Source organism: Vipera berus, assembly GCF_964194415.1.
Source record: "Vipera berus genome assembly, chromosome: 12".
NCBI classification, from domain to species: domain Eukaryota; kingdom Metazoa; phylum Chordata; class Lepidosauria; order Squamata; family Viperidae; genus Vipera; species Vipera berus.
Genome location: NC_138215.1, coordinates 16,485,293 through 16,507,451, shown reverse-complemented (window position 1 = coordinate 16,507,451; position 22,159 = coordinate 16,485,293). Strand labels below are relative to the sequence as shown.

Sequence of the window (22,159 nt, the reverse complement as noted above, 5' to 3'; positions counted from 1 at the left end):
GCCGCAGCGAGAGGCGGAAGTCTCCTCCGGCCGCGGCGACCCAAGCCAAGTCCCGCCCACGCTTCCTTCCCCCCCCCCTCCCATGAGCGGGGTGGGGGGGGGCGGAGTAGAAACAAGGCGGGCTATCCGAAGGAAGCAAAAAAAAAAAAAAAAAAGGCAGGAGCGCGCGCTCAGCGCCACGGCCGCGATTCCCGTCGGTCCTTTACGCGAGTGGCGTAGCGCGGGATGGGAGGGGTGGAGGCCGAGAGAAGGAAAGCGGCGCCTTTCTCCCCCCCCCCCTCGCTTCTTCCTTTTACGACGCTCGGCTCGGCGGTGCTTGGCGGCCGCCCCGGGCAACCCACGGCTGAGGGAGGCGAGGAGCGCGAGGCCCGGCGGCAGGTAAGGCGCCCCGTGAGGGAAATTCCTCCCGGGGGGATCCGGCGCGGCGGCTCCGGCTGGAAGGAGCGGGAAGGCCGGCGGAGAGGCGCCTGGAGCGGAGCCGCCTCTCTGCTGGGTTCGCCCTCCTCCGCGGCGCCCGGCTGGTTGGAAGCCATTCATTCGCCTCGTCCCGAGTTATTTGCTCGGGAGATGCTCCGTGTTCTGTGCCGGGACAAAATCCGCTCGGGACAAACAGGAAAGGCGGGACGAGCCCCCCCCCCCGAAATGGGGGTGCAAGGAAAGGCTTGTCTGAAATGCTGCAGTTGGGCGGGAGGGTTGGACTAGAAGACCTCGAAGGGCCCTTCCAGCTCTGCTCCTTCTGGGGTGTCAGGCCGGAGGAGTGGCTGCCTTTGGCTGTTGGGTGGTCCTCGACTTACAACAGCTCATTTAGTGACCGAAGTTTATTTATTTATTTATTTATTTGATTTGTATACCGCCCTTCTCCCTAAGGACTCAGGGCGGTGAACAGTGACATAAATAACAGAATGCACAAATACAGATATTGAAAACAAATTAAACCCGGTTTTTTTCACACTTACAGCCCTTGGCGGCATCCCCGTTGGTCACGTGATCAGAATTCAGCCGCTTGGCAGCAGACTCACATTTATGACGGTCACAGTGTCCCAAGGTCACGTGATCCCCTTTTGCGACCTTCTGACAAGCAAAGTCATTGGGGAAGCCAGGTTCACTTAACAACTGCAGTGATTCACTTAGCAACGGTGGCATGGAAGGTTGTAAAATGGGGCAAAACCCACTTAACAAATGTCTCACTTAGCAATATACATTTTGGGCTCGGTCGTGGTCATAAGTCAAGGACTACCCATTCACACACACACACTCCCCTGTACTACACAGCGTATTCCATAGTGGCATTTCCCTCCTCTTCCTCCTTAAAAGCTGTATTTATACTTCAGAGGTTTTGGCTCTGGAGATTTCATCTTTGGCTGAGGCAGGGATACTATTTCTGATGCTTCCAGGCCTCTTCGGTGGAAGCAAGCCCTTTACTTTGCAAAATAGCAAATAATTACATGACTTGGGCTCACGCATAATGCTAGGCCTTAGATTTGTAAAAAACTTTTGCTTGGTTGAGTAAGTCGGTATATAATGCAGTAAAACTGGCAAGTGGATTCATGCCCGTTACTCTAAAACAAAAGCGAAACAAGCTGCATGTGAGGTATCATGGTATTAGGAGACCCCAAATTTAAAGTACATGTATATAAAATTAGATAACATCTTCAAAGTTGCTCTTTTGTTTTCAGTTTGATGAAAAGTCGCAGGATAATGATGGTCAGGCTCAATGTCTGTGGACATTCTCCGTCATCCAGGTCATGGTTATCCCAAAGATGCTTTTTCAAAAGGCAACTGGACTTTCTTGGTTTTCCTTGAAGACGTTTCACTTCTCATCCAAGAAGCTGCTTCAGTTTTCAAGAAAAAAAACCCAAGGAAGTCCAGTTGGCTTTTGGAACACCACCTCTGGATCGCCAAGCTGTTAGCAAGGGTATCCATAGATGAAGATCAGCTATAGGAAGGGAAGGGAAGGTGCAGTCCAGACACCACTGATTTGCTTGGAAAGTGGTCAGAGTTTATTTTTTTATATTGCAGTGGTAAAATCCAAGCTCTTTCCTAGCATTTACAGAATAGGCCACTAGGAGCAAAGTGCCTGACAATTTGGTGAACCTTTCTTTGCCAGCTAGGATGGTGTTCATGTGTAAGGTACTTTCATGATGGAGTCAATCAATTGTAAGCTTTAGTTCATCTAATTCAAGTTGATTGTTTTGTTCACCTGGACTTTTAGTAGCTAGAAAGCTAAGTAAAACATTGTTAGATCATCTTGCCTGCAGGGAAATTCCAACTCTTAAGAACTAATAGTCATCACAGCTTTTCTTATTCAACCTGGCTAGATGGCAGCACCTAGCTAAACTTGACTAATCTTGGAAAAGCTAAACAAGATTCAACTCAGTTAATACTTGGATGAGACACCACTAGGAAATGTACATTAAAAAGTAATTCAGAAAGCAGCAGTGGAAACGACTGCCATATCTTTATCAAAAAAAAGTTATAGGGATGTGTCCATGAGGTCACCAGAGGTTGTGCACAAGTTTTCTTCTTACTCTACAATTTTCAAGGCTATTTTTCTATTTTTGTTTCCTACCACTTGGAAAGTTACTTGACCTAAAAAAAGGTTCCTGTATGCCTATCCCTTCATAATTGCAGGTTCTATTTTTTTTCTTTGTATAGTATACTTAAAAGTGCTTTGTTGTAGCTTCCAAGAAAATAAGTTGGTATCTGAAAAAGATTTCCTTTAGATATAGAATTTATTTGGTGAGTCACTGTCAAGAGGTTTCAAGTAACAGCTAATGGATAGAATGAGCAATACTTGGCTATTGGGAAGAAAATAAATGCAGCCAGGAAATGAACAATTTCTTGCTGTGGGACAATGCTGAAAACCACCACATTGCTCTTCCTGAGAGTTGGAGGCTAAGCAAAGAGAAGGATGCAGCACCCATTGTGTAGCTACTAATCTGTGCAAGTCCATATTGTTGACTCAAGCAATCATGGATGCTCCTGTTCCATCTTATTACTCCTGTTATGGTGATCAGAATTATGTGTCTTAATCCATAAGATATTTGCCTTGGAAGAATGGGAAGCTCTGGATGCATTTTTTTTAAAAAAACACTCCACATTATAGCAGGGGTTTCCAAACTTGGCAACTTTTAAGACCTGTGGACTTCAAATCCCAGAATTTCTCAACCAGCATGGTTGAAGTCCACAAGTTGCCAAGTTTGGAGAGCCCTGCACTATAGAAGATCTACTTTATATATAGATCCTTCATGCATGTCACTCTTGGCTCTCATTGTTTCAAAAGGCAGTTGTTTAGTTATTGCCTTTGAAGATCTTAACGATTACTAATAGATACAGGTCATCAGTGAATTTCCTTTGTCTTTTAATTGCATGCAGGAAAGCTTCTCATTCCTTCCTAATGAGTAAATAAATCAGCACATGCAGCTTCTTTCCTGTGGTAATGAATGGGTGTTCTCCAGTTGTCTCTGAGTCATGCCCAAGGGACAGTGCTCACTGTCAGTTGTCCACTTTCAAAAGGCTGAATCAGAGCCTAGTGATATACAGAAGTATTTACAGAAGCAGAACGTCAAATAACTTCAAGGCTGCAGTCAGTTTTTTTAATTACTCGAGAAAGTTTTAGTGGCACCGACTTCTAGATAAACAAGAATCCGATCAGGCTGAAAAATATGCAATTTTTGCCTCTGAATAAAAGGGGGACTAAAGGAAGAGTCAGTTTATTCTCCTAACAGCGTGAGCTAGAAAACTATTTTAAAATCCAGTTAACATCTAATCGATTGCCACGCTCCCATTTTGCAAATCGTATCTTAGCATGTTCTCCAGTTTTCGCATTTAGTACTTTTCATTCAGCGGTTCAGATGCAGGAGCACTTCACACATCTCCGGTGTAAATTTTCTTTTTTTCATCTCTGTTCATTTTAGGCTTTGGGCTTTCTCCAGCAGTGTAGCCCTGCTTGCACAGAATGGACCCTGTTGTCCTGAGTTACATGGACAGTTTGCTGAGACAGTCGGACGTTTCTTTACTAGATCCTCCCTGCTGGCTTAACGACCACATCATCGGGTTTGCCTTTGAGTATTTTGCCAACGACCAGTTCCGAGACTTCTCTGACCAGGCCTGCTTCGTGGGCCCGGAGGTGGCTCAGTTCATCAAATGCGCCACCAACCTGGAGGAACTGGCCCTGTTCCTTGAGCCCCTGGACCTGTTGCGCAAGAAAATTGTGTTCCTGGCTATCAATGACAACTCCAACCAAGCAGCTGGTGGCACCCACTGGAGCTTGCTAGTGTATTTCCAAGGCAAGAACGCCTTTGCTCACTATGACTCCCACAGCAGGTGTAACTCGGCGCATGCCAAACAGGTTGCGAGGAATCTGCAGCCCTTTCTCGGCAAGAGGGGCAAAGCTGCCTTTGTAGAAGAGAAGGCTCCAGCGCAGCAGAACAGCTACGACTGTGGGATGTACGTGATCTGCAACACGGAGGCCCTGTGCCGAGAATTCTTCCAAGAGCAGCAGGAACCGGTGCTTCAGCTCTTGACTCCTTCGTACATCACAGGCAAGAGAGAAGAATGGAAAAAACTCATTGCTAGACTCTCCAAGAAGTGACTTGTGACTTTCCAGATATTGGGTCTTTTTTTTAAAAAAAAAATCTTGTTCTCTGTGCCTAAGAGGAGCACTTGTGCACAAGACTCCCCCCCCCGCCCTACAGAAAGAATGTACTTATCTTTGCACTTCTGCACTGCATTATTCTGTAGTGCTAATCCCTGAGAAGTAGCTACGCCATCTTCCCCACCGTTTGGAACAGCTGCTGCTTAGCCTAACCTCTGCATCCTTCCAAATCCCCACATCGCTCAAGTCCTTTGTACTCTGTGTGTGTGTGTGTGTGTGTGTGTGTGTGAGGAGAGAGAGATATCCAGTTTTAGTGATGTCAGTGGCAGACACACGGCCTCTGTGTAATTATGGCAGCTTTCAGTGTCTCTCTTTCGTAAGTATCCCTGAATGTCTGGGAATTGAGACCAGATTGTTGTACTGCTGCAAAATTACTGTTGTCGCTTGTATTCAAAGCTTCAGTCCTGGGACGAGGAAGGAGAGGTCCCTCATTCCTGCTTTACCGAAAAGGAAGCGGGGGGGGGGGGAGCTACTTATTGTGTGAAGGGTTTTGCCTGCCTTCAGTAACGATGCGCTTTACAGTAGTGGGAGGAAGCCAAGTTACTGTACAGCACAGTAGCCTTGAAAGCAGGAGAAGCAGCTCCTCTTATTTCTAGCTCCATCTCTGCCTCCTGGTTATTTAACAGTAAGAATTTTTTTAAGGTGCCGTACTTCTGAATGAATGGTATCATGAAACTGTTTGAGAAAAAGAAATTTTCCCTTCATACAGAAACTGAAATTTCTGCATATCACTTTGAGCACTTTGACCTAGAGAGTGCCTTAATAGTGCACTGAATCAATTTCCCTAAATTGTATTCAGCTGGAGTGAAGTCAGGTTTAGTTTCGTTACCTAACATTGTACCCTAGGATCTCTGATTATATACTTGTAAAGGCAGGAGAACTTGAGTGTTTTGTGCAATGAAGAGCTGCAGTTGACTCGCATTCCTTGAGAATTGCAAATGCAGACAACTGGCTGGTGTGCTAGTGGTTCTGCTGCAGATTCAGCAACACGTTGGGAGAAAATTTGTAATAGCCAACGAAACGGGATTAGCGCTCGCTTATTTCTCAAGTCTCCTTCTGTTTTAATTGCTGAACAATATCTGGGATTTGACGTGAAGGCAGAATCATAACCAAGATTCTTCCATGGTTTGATGAAAATTTGCTTCCTTCTGCTGAATATTTGGCTGGGCTGAAAAAAGTAACCTATCTTGTTTGGTAACATACCAAGCCAGGTGGTATAGCCATAAAGCCTATATTATGTCCGCCCCCCCCCCATTAAATCCTGTTTTATTGATTCATGATAGATGCTGCCTCAGCAAAAACCCTTTTTAAACGCTGCACAAGGAGCATCTTCAACAGGATTTAAGTAACAAGTTCAGTTGGTTTACTGTATGTTGAAACTGTTGGGCAGAAGCACTTCGTAATTTCTCTTATTTGCATAATTGCATTATGTTTGGGAAAATCTTCAGTCAAAAATTAAAAATAAAAGGTGATGCTCAGTGGCAGTCTGTTTTTGTTTCCATACAATTGCTGAATTGTGGAATCCATATCCAGCTAGGAGAGAGGGAAACGAGCCACTTAGTTCTAGAGATATTTTCTGGAAGATGACTAAGCTTCTGCAGACCCTGATGGATTGTTAGAGCGCAGTTATAGCTCATTAAAATCAAGGATGCCCTCAGAGACTTTTTTTGATGCAGCTCCTTAATTCAATCATGGAAATCTAGGACAGCATCAGATGCACCTTGGGGGTCTCCTTTGTTCTCTCTTGCGCCCAAATGACACTAAGATGGGAAAACTTTAATAGCAAACTGCTGTTAAAACCTAGGGCCTTCCATTTGGGTACTTTTAGCAGCAACCTTCTTCACCTTAAAGGTAACTCATCATAATTACTAGATTGACAGCTTCCTTATGCTGCAGCAGCATGAAATTTCAACTGTTACGCCATGATGATGGGGGGGGAAGGATCTTGGCACTCCTACATCTGTAAACAGAGAATTCAGAATAAAAGAGTGTGGGATTAAGGGAAGTCTCAGGAAGTAACAGGCCCTACACGGATGCTTTTATTTCAGTTTCTGCCCCATTGAGCGCCTTCAAATCCACCGAGGACAGGAAAAGCAGACACACAAGAAATGATCAACGAAGCGCAATTTGGATCATTGTTGCATCACTGGAAGTGTTTTTGGCTCTCGGCTGCGGCGAGGGAAATGTACTCCTCTAAATGTCTGTGAAGATTCTCAGTCCTCCAGGTCACGGTTGTCCCAAAGGTGCTTTTTCGAGAGGCATCAGAGACTTTCTTGGTTTTTTTTCCTTGAAAACGTTTCGCTTCTCATCCAAGAAGCTTCTTCAGTTCAGATGAACTGGAGAAGCTTCTTGGATGAGAAGCAAAATGTCTTCAGGGGAAAAACGAAGTCCAGTTGCCTTTTGAAAAAGCACCTTTGGGACTCCTCTAATTGCCCTTTTGCGCCAGTTGCATAAAAAAAGCGTCTCCAACATTTCTGGGCCTGTTGATCTAGAAATCTTTTAGTTCTAAGCAGGAGCTCCTAGCTAGCAGATTGACCCGGGTGCAATTGTGATCTTAAGTGCTTGAAAAGCTTAGCACAGGAGTCCAAATGCAGCAACTTTCTTTAGGTACAGAGAAAAGCAAACAGCTTCAGGTGCCAAGGGCGTCGCCAGGTAGAGAAAGACAAACAGTAAGATGCCGTTCAAGGCATTCTAAGACTTTCCCCCCGTTTCCCCCCCCCACTCCCCGTTTACACTGATTTTTCCTAAATGGCCAACTGTCCTTCCCATCTCAGCACGTGGAGCAACAGGAATTCTCCCGAAAAAAGTCTTTCTGTGACAGAAGGGACCAAGAGACTGTGATTTGTACCTGAAGTGGAGACAAGACTTGCAGGAGCCAAAGAAACGGATGCTTCTTGCCTGCAAAACTAAACTAGGCAAGTGACAGCTGCAACATCCCTTAAGGTCCACGCACGCACACACACACACACAGAGCTACTCCTTAAAAAGATAAAAGTCAGTGTGCGACTCCCACGTCCTCCCACTATCACTGCTGTGTGTGTCATTTATTACCAGATTACCTAAGAGTTCTGGAGGTCAGCGTCCAAATGCAACAGGGATGATGACCAAGAGTGGGAGGACCGTTAATGGATTAAGCAGTTGTTGGGCTTTCCTCGGGTCAGTCCCTCTCTCAGCGCAGCCCACTTGACAGAGTTGTGTTTGTGGGAAAAATAGGCAGGTTAAATAATAGCCATTTTGCAAATAAGCTTCAGTAGGAAAAGGGAATGACAGCAGATTCGGCTGTAATTATAGCCAGGAATGAATCGCCTTGTTAGTTAAGAACTTTACGGGATATTTTCTGAGACAAAGCCATCACTGCTCAGAAAAATTATGAAAGCCTGAAGGGAAAATGGGTAACCATCTGCAGGAATGCAGGGCTGGTAATCAGCAGTGCCGGTACAGAAATACGGTCCCAGTTCCCTGCACCACAATCAGAACCAGAAGCAAGACTTGCCTTGGGGATCTAGAAAACACACGATTGTAAAAGGAACGAGTTACATAACAAGAACTAGAATGTCTCCATATGCTGATGCCTTTGGTTCTACCCCTTAGAATATTTAAGAGTCAGCTTAGGGTGGACTTGGCTAAGGAGCTCACTGGATGTCTCCTAGCTCTGCAGATATATGCAAAGTTCCCAGGTAAAAATCTCTACACTCGCATAAGGGGCAGAGTTTCCCTTCAAAGACCAGTGGTTGAAAATTCCCTTAATTAGTTTTAATTTTTCTAAAAATGAAATGAGAAGTTGTGTGCTTTAAAATGAGGTTTCAGCGTTATGGTTGCCACCGATGTTTTCTAAGATTTGGGGAGCGCAAATCCATTGGGACAATCCAGTTAGCTTCTGAAGCTTTTCCAGTTTCACATCTGTACAATTGTCTTTCTTGCGGATGCGTCTTACCCCTACACCAGGTGGATCTGAAGAGATTTTTCATCCAAGAAGCTGAAAAATTCCATTCATAACCTTTGGCCTGCTCCATTTTTTTTCTGAATAAATAGCTAAACCCCAATATGTAAACATTACAATCCTTGTATCGCACGTTTGATAACCTGGAATGTTCAAAGCACACCTGCATTGCAAGAAAAGCCAGTTGGAAGCCAAACACCTACTCGGGGAAGGGTGCAACTTTAGAAAGAATCTCAAAACTTTTACCTTGAGAATTCAGACAAGGAAAGAGAAGGAACTCTCTTGGCAACATTTCAAATATGTATATTTTATCCTATTTGTCCTTCAGAAAGGTTTGAAGATGGCACATGACCTCACCTTCATTCTGGAAAGTGGAAGAGGCCCTAAAATCTTCATAATTGAAAAGGAGATCCAGAATCTACATAGTCCTAGGGCAGCTTTTTTGTTCTACAAATACATTAGATTACTGTTGATTTTGAGGTGCCTATACGTACAAAGATCAAAAATGTGCAGACCGTCGTATTCCCTGCGATACTCTACAGAATGAAAAGTTGGGTCTCTGAAGAAGCAAGACAGGAAGAGTACTGATGTTGCCAGCTCTTGTAGAAGTAGACAGATACATTGCAAGTTCCCTACACACTTCCACACCCTGCCCAAAACATGAATTAAATATATAATGTCTCCTTTGTTGAATAAATTCTGACCGTTTCTCCCAATAGATAGCAGAAGGTTGTAACAACAGCAACCGATTTAAGTCTAGTGTCTGGGTCTGCAAAGCAAAGGAAATATCTGTATGGGAAAGCAGCACACAATCTGCAGGAAGACTATCAGAAGGAAACAACAACAGCAAAAAAATAAAACAGCTGGTTTGTGATTTCACTTATTTCTAGGCACTTGAAGCTACCAACCATATTCTGGAATGTGTAGTATCTAAACACAATCCCAGCTGCTCACAGGGAGGGCAAAATCCCTGTTTTAAAATGATGGGGGTCTCTCTGACAGCTGCTCTTGTCAAATACTCCAGGCTGCAGAAAAAAAATAAAATAAAAAGCTCATTTTAGGATAAGCAGAATGTCCAATTGCAAGGATGTGCTTTCCGTAGGTGAGCAAAGGCCTTTGGGGCCCTCTGGTGTGCACAAGTGGGAACTGCACCCTTTTTATTCCCACGCTAGGCAAAAAGCTCTCCATTCCTTTCACATATTCTGAACTAACTTTCAGACTACTATTTCCCCATCCTACCCTTCTTTTAAGAAACGTGATAGGGTGACAAGTGAGGACAGAAGCGAAGGAGAGGGGGAAAAAATAAGACTACTTGAAGGAGTAATGGAAACGTGTTCTGGTCAGACACGGTCCCAAAAACTTCTTCTGAATCGTTCTTGAAAGCATTGAGTCATGCCTTATTTTAAAACAGTTAAGTGCCATGTGCCACTTAACGGAGGGCTAGATAAGGGGACAGCCCCTAGACATCTTGTCTGATGGGAAAAAAAAGGCAGCAAGGGAATTTCAAGAGAATTACTTTTCCAAAATTCACCTGACTAAGCCATGCTGGCTGAGGAATTCTGGGAGTTTATTTTATTTATTTATTTATTTTTGGGACTTATATGCCGCCCTATCTCCCGAAGGACTCAGGGCGGCTAACAATAAAATACAGCGATACAAAAGTTAAAAAAAAATAAATTAACAGCCCCCCAAAATTAAAATTAAGAAATTAAAAATTAAAAAAACGTTTTAAAATCCCTGTCGTCAGTCCAGGTCAGCCTGATGAAAAAGGAATGTTTTAAGGCCCCGGCAAAAGGACCGGAGATCCGGGGCCATCCGGAGCTCAAGGGGGAGTTGGTTCCACAGGGCTGGCGCTCCCACAGAGAAGGCCCCACCCGGGGGTCTCCAGCCGACATTGTCTAGCCGATGGCACCCTGAGGAGACCCTCTCTGTGTGAGCGCACCGGGCGATGGGAAGTCGTTCCCGGCAGCAGACGGTCCTGCAAATATCCCGGGCCTAGGCCATGTAGGGCTTTAAAGGTAAGTACCAACACAAGTCATAAAAAGAGCCAAATTTGAAGACCCCTATTTTAGTACATAACAGACGGACATGTGAGACACTCTTAGTGTCTCTTTCTAAACTGAAATACATCAAAAGACCTTCCCCGTTCTGAGGTCAATGGGTTCCTGTGTATTGGCATGTGCCAAATGCAGCTGAGTGTGCACAGAGGGCTCTTAACCCATCATCCGGGGCAAGAGATGTCCCCTAGTCAGACTGTCAGAAATTGCGGGGCTGTTCAGCCAGAGAAATCTCCAGTTGTTTAGCCAATGGGATAGCAAGAAAAAAGCGATTAAGCCTGGCTCACAAGTCCCCTAGCAAAAGCTAAGCCAATTAAGCCTCCCTTAACAGAACAGGAAACACATCAGAATGGCGGTTTTCCAATTTGCAATCATGTGCCAAATAAAGCCAGAGAAGAAACACAGGATTGCTCCACAATTTTATAATGAGTCGATGTAATGGACATGTTCTGGGCAAATGTGCAGTTCAGAATCAAAACTGCCTGTCACAAATGTTGGGAGTGCAGTTCTTGGCTCAGTGACAACATGCGGAAAGGGGAGAAACGGCTGAGGAAATCTGGGTGTGGAAATAACCACTGCAGAGACCCCCCCCCCCCCGCAATCCACCCAAGGTATTTTTAGAACATGAAAGAACCCACTGGCGTTAGATGCTCTGCAAAGCTCCGAGTTATTCTTGGAAATTGTGTCAGAGAACAGTGTTTTCTGCAGCAAGCGAGCTTCCCGTTTTTTAAAAGAAAGAATATTTTTCATGTTTTAATCTGCCTATCAGGGCAGAAGTTCTAGCAGGCACTAAAGAAGAGGGCTGAATTTATTCCTGGTGACTGACATCAGCCTGCCCACACTCCTCCCTCTCAGGTCCCACCACTGAAACCCCGAATTTGTTATTTACGAAAGAGATTTCATTTTTCAGAGTTTTGAATCTGCACGGACTGGCCATTGGCAGCTGAGAAACTGCCAATGACCTAAATGGACAATTGTGGGAAGCATCAGTATAGATTATGTAATTGACACAAAGCTGAGAGCTCAAGAAAGAGATTCACAAATGCATTAGGTCAAAAAGCTTAACGAGTTTTCTCAATTCCAGCTCATTTGGGAGGAGGGGGGAACGATGTATCCTTCCGCCATCACCTATTTCTTAGCCCTCCCTAAAAGCAATGGAAGACCATGATTTTGCATTCACTGCAAGGATGGATCGTTATCTTCACACTGTGATTAAAAGCAAGGATCACACATTAAGCCACAGTCAGAAAGTCTGTGTTGTGGGCACCAGGGCATACATACAAGCAGGTGGCATCCGCGGGCCTCTGGAATTAAGCACAGTAATATTTTAAAGAATGCTAACAGCTCCCAAGGTTTGGCAATCTCACGAGGTTTGGGCATTTAGAAAAGAGATAATTTTGCCCCCACCTGCAAGCTACCATTGCAATAACACTGCAGGTCCTAACTGAATTATTTTGGTCTCTTCAGGATGTTGTATATGACTTCAGGTCTTTCTGCTTACAAAAACCACAGTTAAAGCAAGTCAAAACATAGCAGAACACACAAAGCCAGCCATTCAATCTGACCTTAGTCAGGCTCCTGTGTACCCAATCTGTTAGGAATCGTACACCAAAGGATGATACCTTAACTTTAATTTAAAATTAAATATAGTTCATATGATGGTTTCTCACATTTTAAATAATTTTTTTAGGCAAAATGGGAAGTACTCATTAGTACCAACAATGTAACCACAGGTGTGTGTGTGGGGGGGGGAAATTGGGATTTTCATACCAACTGGGATTGGTGTTCTCAAATGTATCTAAGGTGTCAGATCTTTAAAAAATTTGCTTCTGGCTTTACGCTTTCAGTAGCCATTTCAAACTGATGGCCTTTCAGCCGAAAACAGGAATATGTTTTACACAGTTCTGCAGCCCAAGATGGCAAAACGGTCTGAAGCTTTGCCAAGATTTTGCTGGTCCTTCATATTTCCCTTGCTGCCATAGTTAGCCCAGGTCTCACAGAGAACAAAGCCCAAAAAATGTCCTGAAGCAGCTATCCTGGGTATTTTGGAAAAGTAATAAAAAGGACGACATTCACATTAACCACCATATTGTGCATTTATAACGTGCCTTTCTACCGTATTCAAAGTGCCTCCTATAGTTATTTTTGGTAGGATAGACAGGTGATGTTAAAAGAATGAAAGGAAACAGCTCAAGTGCAAACTGGATTTTGAGCTCCTAATAGCTGCTAAATCTTGCAAAAATGACGGGAAAAATAATTGCAGCGAAGGGGCAACCTAAATTTCTTTCCCCACCCTGACGCACAAACCCCTTCAAAAGACAGCAGGCTTAGCAAAGCTCTTCTTGGCATAACCTACGTTTGTGAGCATTTCCTAACTACTCTGCTTGCCAGCCTTACATGATTGGTCTTTGTTGGCCATAGATCTTTCTTTCTTTTTTTTGGGGGGGGGTCTTGCAAACCTGCTCACTGGTCAATGAAAAAGGGTCCTTGTCCTAGCAGCGCTTCCCCCCAAAATAACAGACTGATAAATCAGTGTTACCCAATTCCCAGCCACAAGGTGGAAGGTTCTCGTTGAGAACAAGTTGCATAAACGCCTGAGACCTTATTGCTAAAGAAGACACCGACAGCTGTCCAGCAGCCCGGTTGGTCCCTGGGAAGAAGAGCAGAAGCCGTGATGGCTGCTTCTCTCCAGTGACGCTGACGACATGGCTTCCAGCCCCTCGGGAGCCCCCTGGGAGACACGCAGAGCCTTTCCATCAATGCCCCACTTTTTCGATGTTTTGTTTGGACCCAACTAGCTTGCCAACAGGAGTGTCATTTGCCTCCCATCAATAAACCCCACAGGTCCTCCTGCCGCATTGTGGGACAAACTGGGAGGACCACAGAGGGGTTTGCTGTATGTCAGGAGACCATCCGCTCATGGGTGCTGAGTCCATTCCTCACCAATTCTCCCCTCCCTTCTCCCTTCTTTCTTAGGAGGTGCTCAGTTGAAGACCCAGCCCTCCCTTCAGAGGGGACGTTGGTCTCCTGCTCCAACCCCACAGCTTCTTTCCAGCAGATCCTTCTCCTGGTGGAATTTCTACCCTGGCCCAATTCCCCACTTGGCCCCCAAGAGGTCTTCCAGGGCCAAACAACTAAGTTTTCTCACCCTGTTGCTGGGTTGCAGCTGACCGGAGGCTGTAGAGAGAAGGAAGGTGACCCTGATGGAGATAGGCATTCATCCAGATAACATCGGGAAGTGGCTCAGAAAAGACACCTCCCTAGTGAACTATAAGAAGGGGAAGGGGATAGAATTAGTACAGCCAATCTCAAAATAATCGTCATCATCCTGCAAAGTTGATTGCACCGTCTGGTGTGCTTGGTGGGGCGGTCTCTTCTCCCCCCTGCTCCTCTCCCGTGCTTTTTCAGCCCGTCAAAGCCAAGCTACAGTTTCTATTGAAGGAGGCAGACCAACAGGAAGTGCATTTTGGGCTCCAACTGCGTCACCGAGAAACTTCTTTTACTTTTTTCTTTTCCCATGTCGCTGCCTGCATGTCCGGGTGGCTCCAGTCCGTAAGAACGCAGGGCTGGCCCAGCAGCCGAGTGGCTCCTCTCCCATCCACTCAAAGTCACTTTGGCTCTGGAAATGTCAGAGGGGAGCAAATCGCCGCAGCGGCATTGCTCGGGGTCAGAAGACTCTCGTTAGCGCAAGAAGGTTGGTCCCAAGGAGAACTCAGAATACTGGGATGTGAAAGGGCAGAGACGGGATAGCTCCAAACTCATCCTTAGTAAAGGGTGATTAACTAGTCATCTTCATTGACTGGCTGTGTTTTCATTGCAGGAGCAATAGCTATCCGGCCACCCGCCTTCCACAGGAAAAGAGGCCGTGAATGCTGGCACCATCCGCAGCCAGGAGGAAGCCTCTCCAGAGGAGAATCCAGCCATGTCTCTGGCATTTCCAAGAGCCCCTTGGAGATGGTGTGTGTCCCAAGAGCCGTGAGGTTCATTGGCAAGAGCAGCTTTCTAAATGCTGCTGTTGCAAAGTGCGAGGAAGGACCTTGGAGAAGTCCTTTAGTGCAATCTCCAATGTTGCTGGCACTGTTGAGAGTAAGTCCCGTAGCTTTGTCACAGCCGAGGAGGATAACCTCTGAAATTGTGGCCTGGAACTGCCACTCGTGGGCCAACCTAGCCAGAACCCTTTTGGCGATGGCCAGAAGCATCCCTAACAGCCGGGAAGATGTTCTAGCAGAGTTGATGAAACGTGTTTGTTAAAGTCTCCGACAGGCTTCTTGGAGGTGAGGAAGCACCTAAGGTGTTCCTCACTGCTTCGGTTCAACAAGAATAGAACGAGAACCACTTGCCCCGTCTTCCTAGCAGCCACGTTACCTACTTGGACCCAAGTTAAAGTGACGTTTGATCTTCTCCCATCTTCCTTATGCTACAATCATCTGTCAAAAGAAAGAAGTCCAGGTTTGCCACTCCAGGCTGCTTACAGAGAAAACTATGAGAATTTCTTCACTGAAAAGTCATCTACGTGCAACCTTTGGGGTAGAATTCATGTGTGCAAGCATCCTGATGGGTGATAATTGAGACTGTCATTTGTACCTCAATAATTGTCTGGATTGGCACAGAAACCAAACAGGTCAGGTACAGACTTCAATGGATACTTAGAACTGCAGAAAAAACAATTGCAACCAGCCTGCCTTCCACTGAGGAATGTACACTGCACAGAGCCAGAAGGAGGGCTGAGAAAATATCTATAGTTTCTCTCTCTCTCTCTCTCCCCCCACCCCTCTCTTTTCTTTCTCTCCTCTCTGCAAGTCACTTAACTTGGTTTATTTTCACTGTTTTCCCAAAATTCGTACTCTTATCACCCTACTATCGTATTTTTAGTCTCACGAAACATGAAAAGCACGATGCATTTTACCGTGTACCATATTTCCTGTTTTGTATTCCACCTTTTGGACATAAATTTGAATATACATATTTGTTTTTCCTTTTTTGGAGAAACCTCAGAACACCTCTTACCTTTGAGATACTCGGGAAAGGTAATCCGGATTCAAGGAGGCGAGTTGCTGCTCCAGCCGGAAAATTCGGAAGGCCAGGTACGATGAGGAGAACACCAAAAGGCAGATTCTGTGGATCAAGACCCCCACAGAGAGGCCCCCCCTTTAGATGTGAGCCAAGCGGGAATCAGAAAGCCACAGGGGAAAAAAATGGAAAAGCTCATCCTTTGGACTTACAACACTATGAAGACTTTCAGCAGCTGATAATCAGCTGGTCTCAATTCTGCTTTGTATCTTTGGTCCACTACTAACTCCTCCTCCTCCTCTTCCTCCTCCTCTTCCTCCTCCTCTTCCTCCTCAGAGTTTACTGTACTTTCTGGAACAGAAGCAAATAGGGAGAAACTCAGATCACACAGAACACCAACCTGGAGGGTGGAGAATCCAGAGAGGATAATGTTCCTCCAAGGGTTTGTTGAAAGAGCTGAAGCTGCAATTTCATCCGCAACCAAACCAAACCTGCGAGCGACGGTTCTGGTTGCGATTCAAGCCCTCCTTCCATAGGAACTGATGTCCTTGGAGCACGGCATCCTCTGGACCAGCCCAGGAAGATGCTGTCCCTCCGTCCCAGAAGGTCCTTCCTAATTGCCCCCACCTGATACCAGGGGCTCCTCCGAGTTGCAGGAGTTCTCCTTAGCACTCAGGTTGCTGATGGAAGTTCGGTGGAGACACTGGAAGCCGGCATCCGGGAGGGTGAGGGAGAGCGACGCTGGGGATCTCCTTCTCCACTTCAGCTCTGGGACAATGACCTCCTGTGAAAAGCACGTTCACGGTGGAGGAAAGCAAGCAACAACTGCCTGGATGTTTAGGGGGTGGGGTTTTTTTATTATTATTTATTATTATATTTTTATTCCCATTTATATCCCGCCCTTCTCCAAAGACTCAGGGCGGCTTACAATCTAAAGCACAAATCAATGTGCTGAGCAATAGCCTTCATTCTATGTCTATGCCTGCTTATTAGGGCTTTCACACACACCCCAAGCGGCATTATTACAAAGTCAGCTTAATTGCCCCCAACAATCTGGGTCCTCATTTTACCTACCTCGGAAGGATGGAAGGCTGAGTCAACCTTGAGCCTGGTGGGACTCGAACCTGCACTAATGGCAGGCAGCTGGTGTTACTTAAGGAGGCATTAGCCCACTGCTCCACCAAGGCTCTTCTTCTTTTTAGTGAGACATCGAAGTTAGTGACCCGGGAGGAGATCAGCCAAGTATTTCTGACTCTCGTCTCAAAGATGCTTTTCAAAAGGCAACTGGACTTTCTAAGTTTTTCTCTTTGAAAAGGTTTCACTTCTCATCTGAGAAGCTTCTTCAGTTCTAGAACTGAAGAAGCTTCTTAGCAATAAGACTTTAGGCTGACATACTGCTCCATATAGCGCGTTGCAGCCCCCTCTAAGCGGTTTACAGAGTCAGCGTGTTGCCTCCAACTATCTGGGTCCTCGTTTTGCCGACCTCAGAAGGTTGGAAGGCCGAGTCAACCTTGAGCTGGTCAGGATCGAACTGCTGGCTGTGGGCCAAGTCTGCCTGCAATACTGCATTCTAACCACTGATGAGAAGGGTGACAACTGACTGGGTGACTGACTGAACAGAGGTTTTCTCACAGAGTTTTGCTCTAAGCCTTTGGGTGACCAAAAACACTGTTCTGAAGTAACGTGTAATTTAATCTTTCAGAAATCGGTCTTACCAAGGATACCGCATCTGGCTCTTCGGTGAACTCTTTCAAACTCAGACTTTTTTTGCTGGAGACCTGTACAGAAAATAAACAGATTGGGGTTACTCGCCAAAAGGGATCCAAATAGGTTTCACAAGCTGGAAGCCTAGAGCAGGGGTAGGCAACATTGGCTCTTTTATGACTTGTGGACTTCAACTCCCAGAATTCCTGAGCCAGCTGGGCTCAGCTTGGAAACCTCTCCTTTTCCCCTCAGCGTGGCTGGCTGAGGAATCCTGGGAGTTGAAGTCCGCGAGTCATAAAAGAGCCGAGATTGCCTACCCCTGGCCTTAAGCCTCCAATCTGACTCAGTTCTGCTAAACTAAATTCAACAGCTTAAGCCTCGTCAGACCTTTAAACCAATTTCCTTTTGTTGGTCGTCCTGGAAGCAAAGACAGAACTATGGTAGAAGGTTTATTTCATATATCCAAGGTTCTGGCTTAATTCTCAGTCATTCCCCTGGAAAATGCAGACCTGCTTCCAGTTAGCGGCTGGGTCTGCACCCTTGGCTGGGATAAGCCTTATCTCAACTAAGAAGAATAGGGGAAGCTAATGAGAAAGCGGAAAAGAAAGCTAAAGACACAGACAAAGAAGAAAAACAAAGAAGAAAGCAGCAGCAGTTATCAGGACATTTATGCGTTATCCTTCCTAAGGTTACTTCATAATTTCCTTCTTTCTATAATTTACCCTTTATAGAAGCATCAAATCCATAAATTCATTTTTCCCCCCAGCAAAAGGGGTTTCCAGTGAGTAATAAATGTAGCTGTTAATCTCTCTCCAAGCAAGCAAGTTACATTTTGCCGTCTCTGCTATTTCAGTCATCTTCACCAACCGTTCCTCCACAGCAGGGGTCCTCAACCGTGGCAACTTTAGGACTTGTGGACTTCAACTCCCAGAATTCTCAGCTTTGCTGGCTGAGGAATTCTGGGAGTTGAAGTCCACAAGTCTTAAAAGTTGCCAAGGTTGAGGACCCCTGCTCCACAGTGTGTGTTTCAGAGTCTTTCCATTTTTGTGCATAAGGTAGCCTTGCCAAAAACTGCCCCCCCTCTTCTGACCTATGGCTGAGGGGGGGGGCAGAGGGCTCCCCCCGAATGCCCATCATAGACCTTAGGAGAAGGGGAACACCTGTAAGTGGGTGCAGACTCTCCGCAAAACATCGTAGACGCTGTCTCGGGAAATGAGGGACACAAAGACGTACTGAAAGAGAAAAAGAACACGGGATGCATAAGTAGGGAAAGTCCAGGCCGTGTCAGGCCCCGAACCAAGAAAGACACACCGTGCCTCTACCAAGCTGAGATCTTTATGGTTTCACACCCGGAGGTAGTTCTTGACAACAAAAATTCATTTAGTGACAGTTCGAAGTTACAACAGCAGAGAAAAAAAGTGACTTATGACCGTTTTTTAATACTTATGACCGTTGCAGCGTCTCCAGGGTCAAAATTCAGGCACTTGGCAACTGGCATGTATTAACAGAATAACAGAGTTGGAAGGGACCTGGGAGGTCCTCTAGTCCAACCCCCCCTGCTCAGGCAGGAAATCCTATAGACTATTTCGGACAAAGAAGTTGTGGGTGCTGCATGCCTGCAGGTTTTTAAGAGGAGATTGATTGTCCAGTCTCTTCTTAAAACCCCCCAGGGATGCAGCACCCACAACTTCTGGAGGCAAGCACCCACAACTTCTTAAAGTTGTCAAGGTTGAGGACTCCTGCTCCACAGTGAGTGTTTCAGTCTTTCCTTTTTTGTGCATAAGGTAGCCTTGCCAACAACCCCCCCTCTTCTGACCTATGGCTGAGGGGGGCTGAGTAATTGTTCCTCACTCCTCACTCAATTGTTCCTCATCATAACACACACACACACATGCGGGACACAGCAACCCTCATAAATACTTTCTGTCAAGTATTTTGCCACCGTCTCTGACGAGCAAAGTCAATTGGGCAAGCCGAATTCACATCAACCGTGTTACTGCAGTGATTTACTTAACAAATGTGGCAAGAAAGGTCGTAAAACAGGGCAAAATTCATTTAGCAACTGTCTTGCTTATCGACCGAAATTATGCGCTCCACTGTGGTCGTACGTCGAGGACTGTATGGGAAATTCCTGCTCCCCTTGCGCCCGGCTTGCGGCCCCTTCGGATAAGTTCCAGATGTGCTGGGGAACAACTGTCTCTGGACCCAGCTGGGGGGGAGGGGGGTGTCCAACGGGACTTGTAGCCCAAACTGCCGGGAAAGGCTGCCTCAAGGAAGCTGATCAACCTCAAGAGGAGATGGAACGGCTGAGTGGAGCCCAAACTGACCTTCCCAGGGCTTAATAATGCAAGTCAGGGTTTGAGTCACAAGGGAAGCTTTAAGCTCAGTAACCCCTATTGAGAGTTTGGATCGGAAGAAACTGATGCATCTGGAAAGTTTTGCGGGTTTCATTTTCGGGAAGCTCATAAATGGAAACTCATCTGTTCCAAATTTACACGGCTGGCGCGTCGGAAGCTACTGCCCCGTCTTCCCTTCCCCGCTCTGGCCCTTCAATCACCGCCAGCATTTTCCCATCCTCCCCACAAGTGGCTGCAGAACCTGAGCGCGGCTGCTCTGAACGGTTAAGACTCTGCCTAACTTCTTCCCAGTGCTGAAAGCCAGAAGAAAGGCGTCCTAATGGAGGATGATATTGTGCCACAGTCTGCAATCTGTCCATGGGAAAAGTTATCAATGTCTCGAACGTCTTAGGGGGAAAAAAGTTACTGACGTCCTGATTGATATTATTCTCTGTTGATGTTCTGTACCAGCCTGCTACCGGCCCTGCAGATAAGGCAGGGACAGCCCCTTTTACAAGAAGGCAAGAGGCTGGAACTAAGCCTGCCAAATTTATTAACATAAAAACATAAACAGAGCAAAGAGAGCAAAGAGAGCAAACACGAACCATGAAACAGGAGCTATTCAAGCGGTTGCCTTCAGCAAACCAGCCCTCCCACGCATTCCCCTTTTATACAGTTCAGGGCATGGCTTCTCTCTGCCTCCTTCCAAGGTGCCCCATTGCCTTCCTCTGTTTACTCCTGATTGACTGCCTCCTGCGTCGGGCATCCTTGAACAGGGCCAGCTGTGGGTCATCTTCATCCACGCTGTCAGGCTCACACAGCTGGGTCTGCGTCGTAACCAGGTGGGAGGGGCCTGGCTGAGGGCTCTCATCAGCAAGCTCTCCAACCCCCTCAGCAACCTCTCCAACACCCCCCTCCTCCTCCTCCTCTGAATCGTCCGACCCAAATGCCGAACCCACAGGCTGACCCTGAATCACAACAGTTGATTTCTCCCAAGTGGTGATATTTCTTCCCTAACCACCCTGCCTGGGGGCAATTCACTGCCAAGGTAGTCAACAAATCCCAAGCAAGACGTGAAAAGGAGCGGAACACCTGAGCTTCAAACATGCCGGGTTTTGCTTTATTTAGGCGTGGTGGATCTGGTGGGTTCATACAACATAAACAAAACCACGTTCATTGACTTAGCACCCTGTCAGAACACAGCCAAAGAGGTGTCAGAAAAGAAAAGCATATTCAGATACATGTATGCAATGATACAAGAATTAACTCATGTTCCGGGTAATGTCTGTTAGCAGAAAAATAGTTGGAAGAGCCTAGTGGAGATCTGCAACTGCAACTCCCATAATCCCCCAGCCACTCATCATTTATCAGGGGCAGAAAGGCCACACTTGGAACACTGCATCCAGTTTCGGTCACCACGATGTAAAAAAGATGGAAAGAGTACAGAGAAGAGCAACAAAGATGATCAGAGGTCTGGAGGCTAAAACATATAAGGAACGGTTGCTGGAATTGGGGATGTCTAGTTTAATGAAGAGAAGGACGAGGGGGGTGACAGGATAGCAGCCTTCCAGTATCTCAGGGGCTGCCCCAAAGAAGAGGGAGTCACGCTATTCTCCAAAGCACCTGAAAGCAGGACAAGAAGCAACGGATGCAAACTGATCAAGGAGTGAAGCAACCTAGAACTAAGGAGAAACTTCCTGACAGAACAATTAACCAGTGGAACAACCTGCCTGCAGAAGCTGTGAATGCTCCAACGGTGGAAGTTTTTAAGAAGAGACTGGACAGCCATTTTTCTGAAATGGTATTTCAGGGTTTCCTGCCTGAGCAGGGGATTGGACTAGATGACCTCTAAGGTACCTTCCAACATCATCATCATCATCATTATTATTATTATTTAGAAAGAGTAGAAACTTTAATCTCAGCTTGGCAGAAAAAGCAGTGCCCTGGATTTGGCCATAGGAGGAACAATAGCCAGCAATGCTTACTTTTCTGCTGGCGTTGGTGGTGATCGCGAGTCCATTTGGCAACAACCGGGCTGTTTTGTGCTTTTTTATTAGTTGGACGGAGACCACAGGAATCACAACCTGAAATGAAAAAGAAGTTGTAGAATGTCAATTTGTGAAATTTATTTTAGCATATAAACAGATTTAGGGATTGATTTAGGACAGGGGTCTTCAAACCTGGCCCTTTTATGACTTGTGGACTTCCAACTCCCAGAATTCCTCAGCCAGGCACGACTGGCTGAGGAATTCTGGGAGTTGAAGTCCACAAGTCATAAAAGGGCCAAGTTTGAAGATCCCTGATTTAGGAAATGTACAACATATGGAGGATCATCCTATATACTCAGACCTGGGCAACTAGCAAATCTGATTTTGTCTTCCAGGGACACCTCTGGCATACAAAGAGTTTATTCAGTGCCCGTTTAAAGTTACAACGGCACTGGAAAAAAGCAAGT

General features: G+C 45.9%; 2 protein-coding genes across 13 annotated transcripts in view; one reads left to right on the top strand and one right to left on the bottom strand.

The window, feature by feature from the left end:
* Nucleotides 1-124: 124 nt before the first annotated feature.
* SENP8 (SUMO peptidase family member, NEDD8 specific) lies at nucleotides 125-4,680 on the top strand. The gene is made up of 2 exons (XM_081337388.1): nucleotides 125-378; nucleotides 3,918-4,680. The coding sequence occupies exon 2, from the start codon at nucleotides 3,959-3,961 to the stop codon at nucleotides 4,592-4,594; it is 636 nt and encodes a 211-aa protein (XP_081193514.1). The 5' UTR covers nucleotides 125-378; nucleotides 3,918-3,958; the 3' UTR covers nucleotides 4,595-4,680.
* A 5,913-nt stretch (nucleotides 4,681-10,593) lies between these two features.
* Nucleotides 10,594-22,159, bottom strand: part of GRAMD2A (GRAM domain containing 2A) — a gene marked incomplete at its 3' end in the record, with an annotated part of 31,057 nt that continues 19,491 nt past the window's right edge. For 3 of the 12 annotated variants that reach the window (XM_081337261.1, XM_081337254.1, XM_081337255.1), the window contains exons 6-12: nucleotides 21,690-21,788; nucleotides 18,529-18,600; nucleotides 17,380-17,442; nucleotides 16,292-16,448; nucleotides 15,877-16,015; nucleotides 15,662-15,802; nucleotides 13,102-13,922 (exon numbers count right to left, since the gene is read on the bottom strand). In XM_081337261.1, the coding sequence (XP_081193387.1) occupies nucleotides 13,898-13,922; nucleotides 15,662-15,802; nucleotides 15,877-16,015; nucleotides 16,292-16,448; nucleotides 17,380-17,442; nucleotides 18,529-18,600; nucleotides 21,690-21,788 (696 nt within the window). Of the gene's footprint in view, nucleotides 12,691-13,101; nucleotides 15,082-15,654; nucleotides 15,803-15,876; nucleotides 16,016-16,291; nucleotides 16,449-17,379; nucleotides 17,443-18,528; nucleotides 18,601-21,689; nucleotides 21,789-22,159 lie in introns of those variants that run through there. The other 9 variants (XR_014027667.1, XR_014027668.1, XR_014027669.1 and 6 more) reach the window with 9 other exon arrangements.

Bases quoted from the DNA above. Each gene is read 5' to 3' on its own strand.
- SENP8 (XM_081337388.1), top strand. From the start codon at position 3,959: ATGGACCCTGTTGTCCTGAGTTACATGGACAGTTTGCTGAGACAGTCG.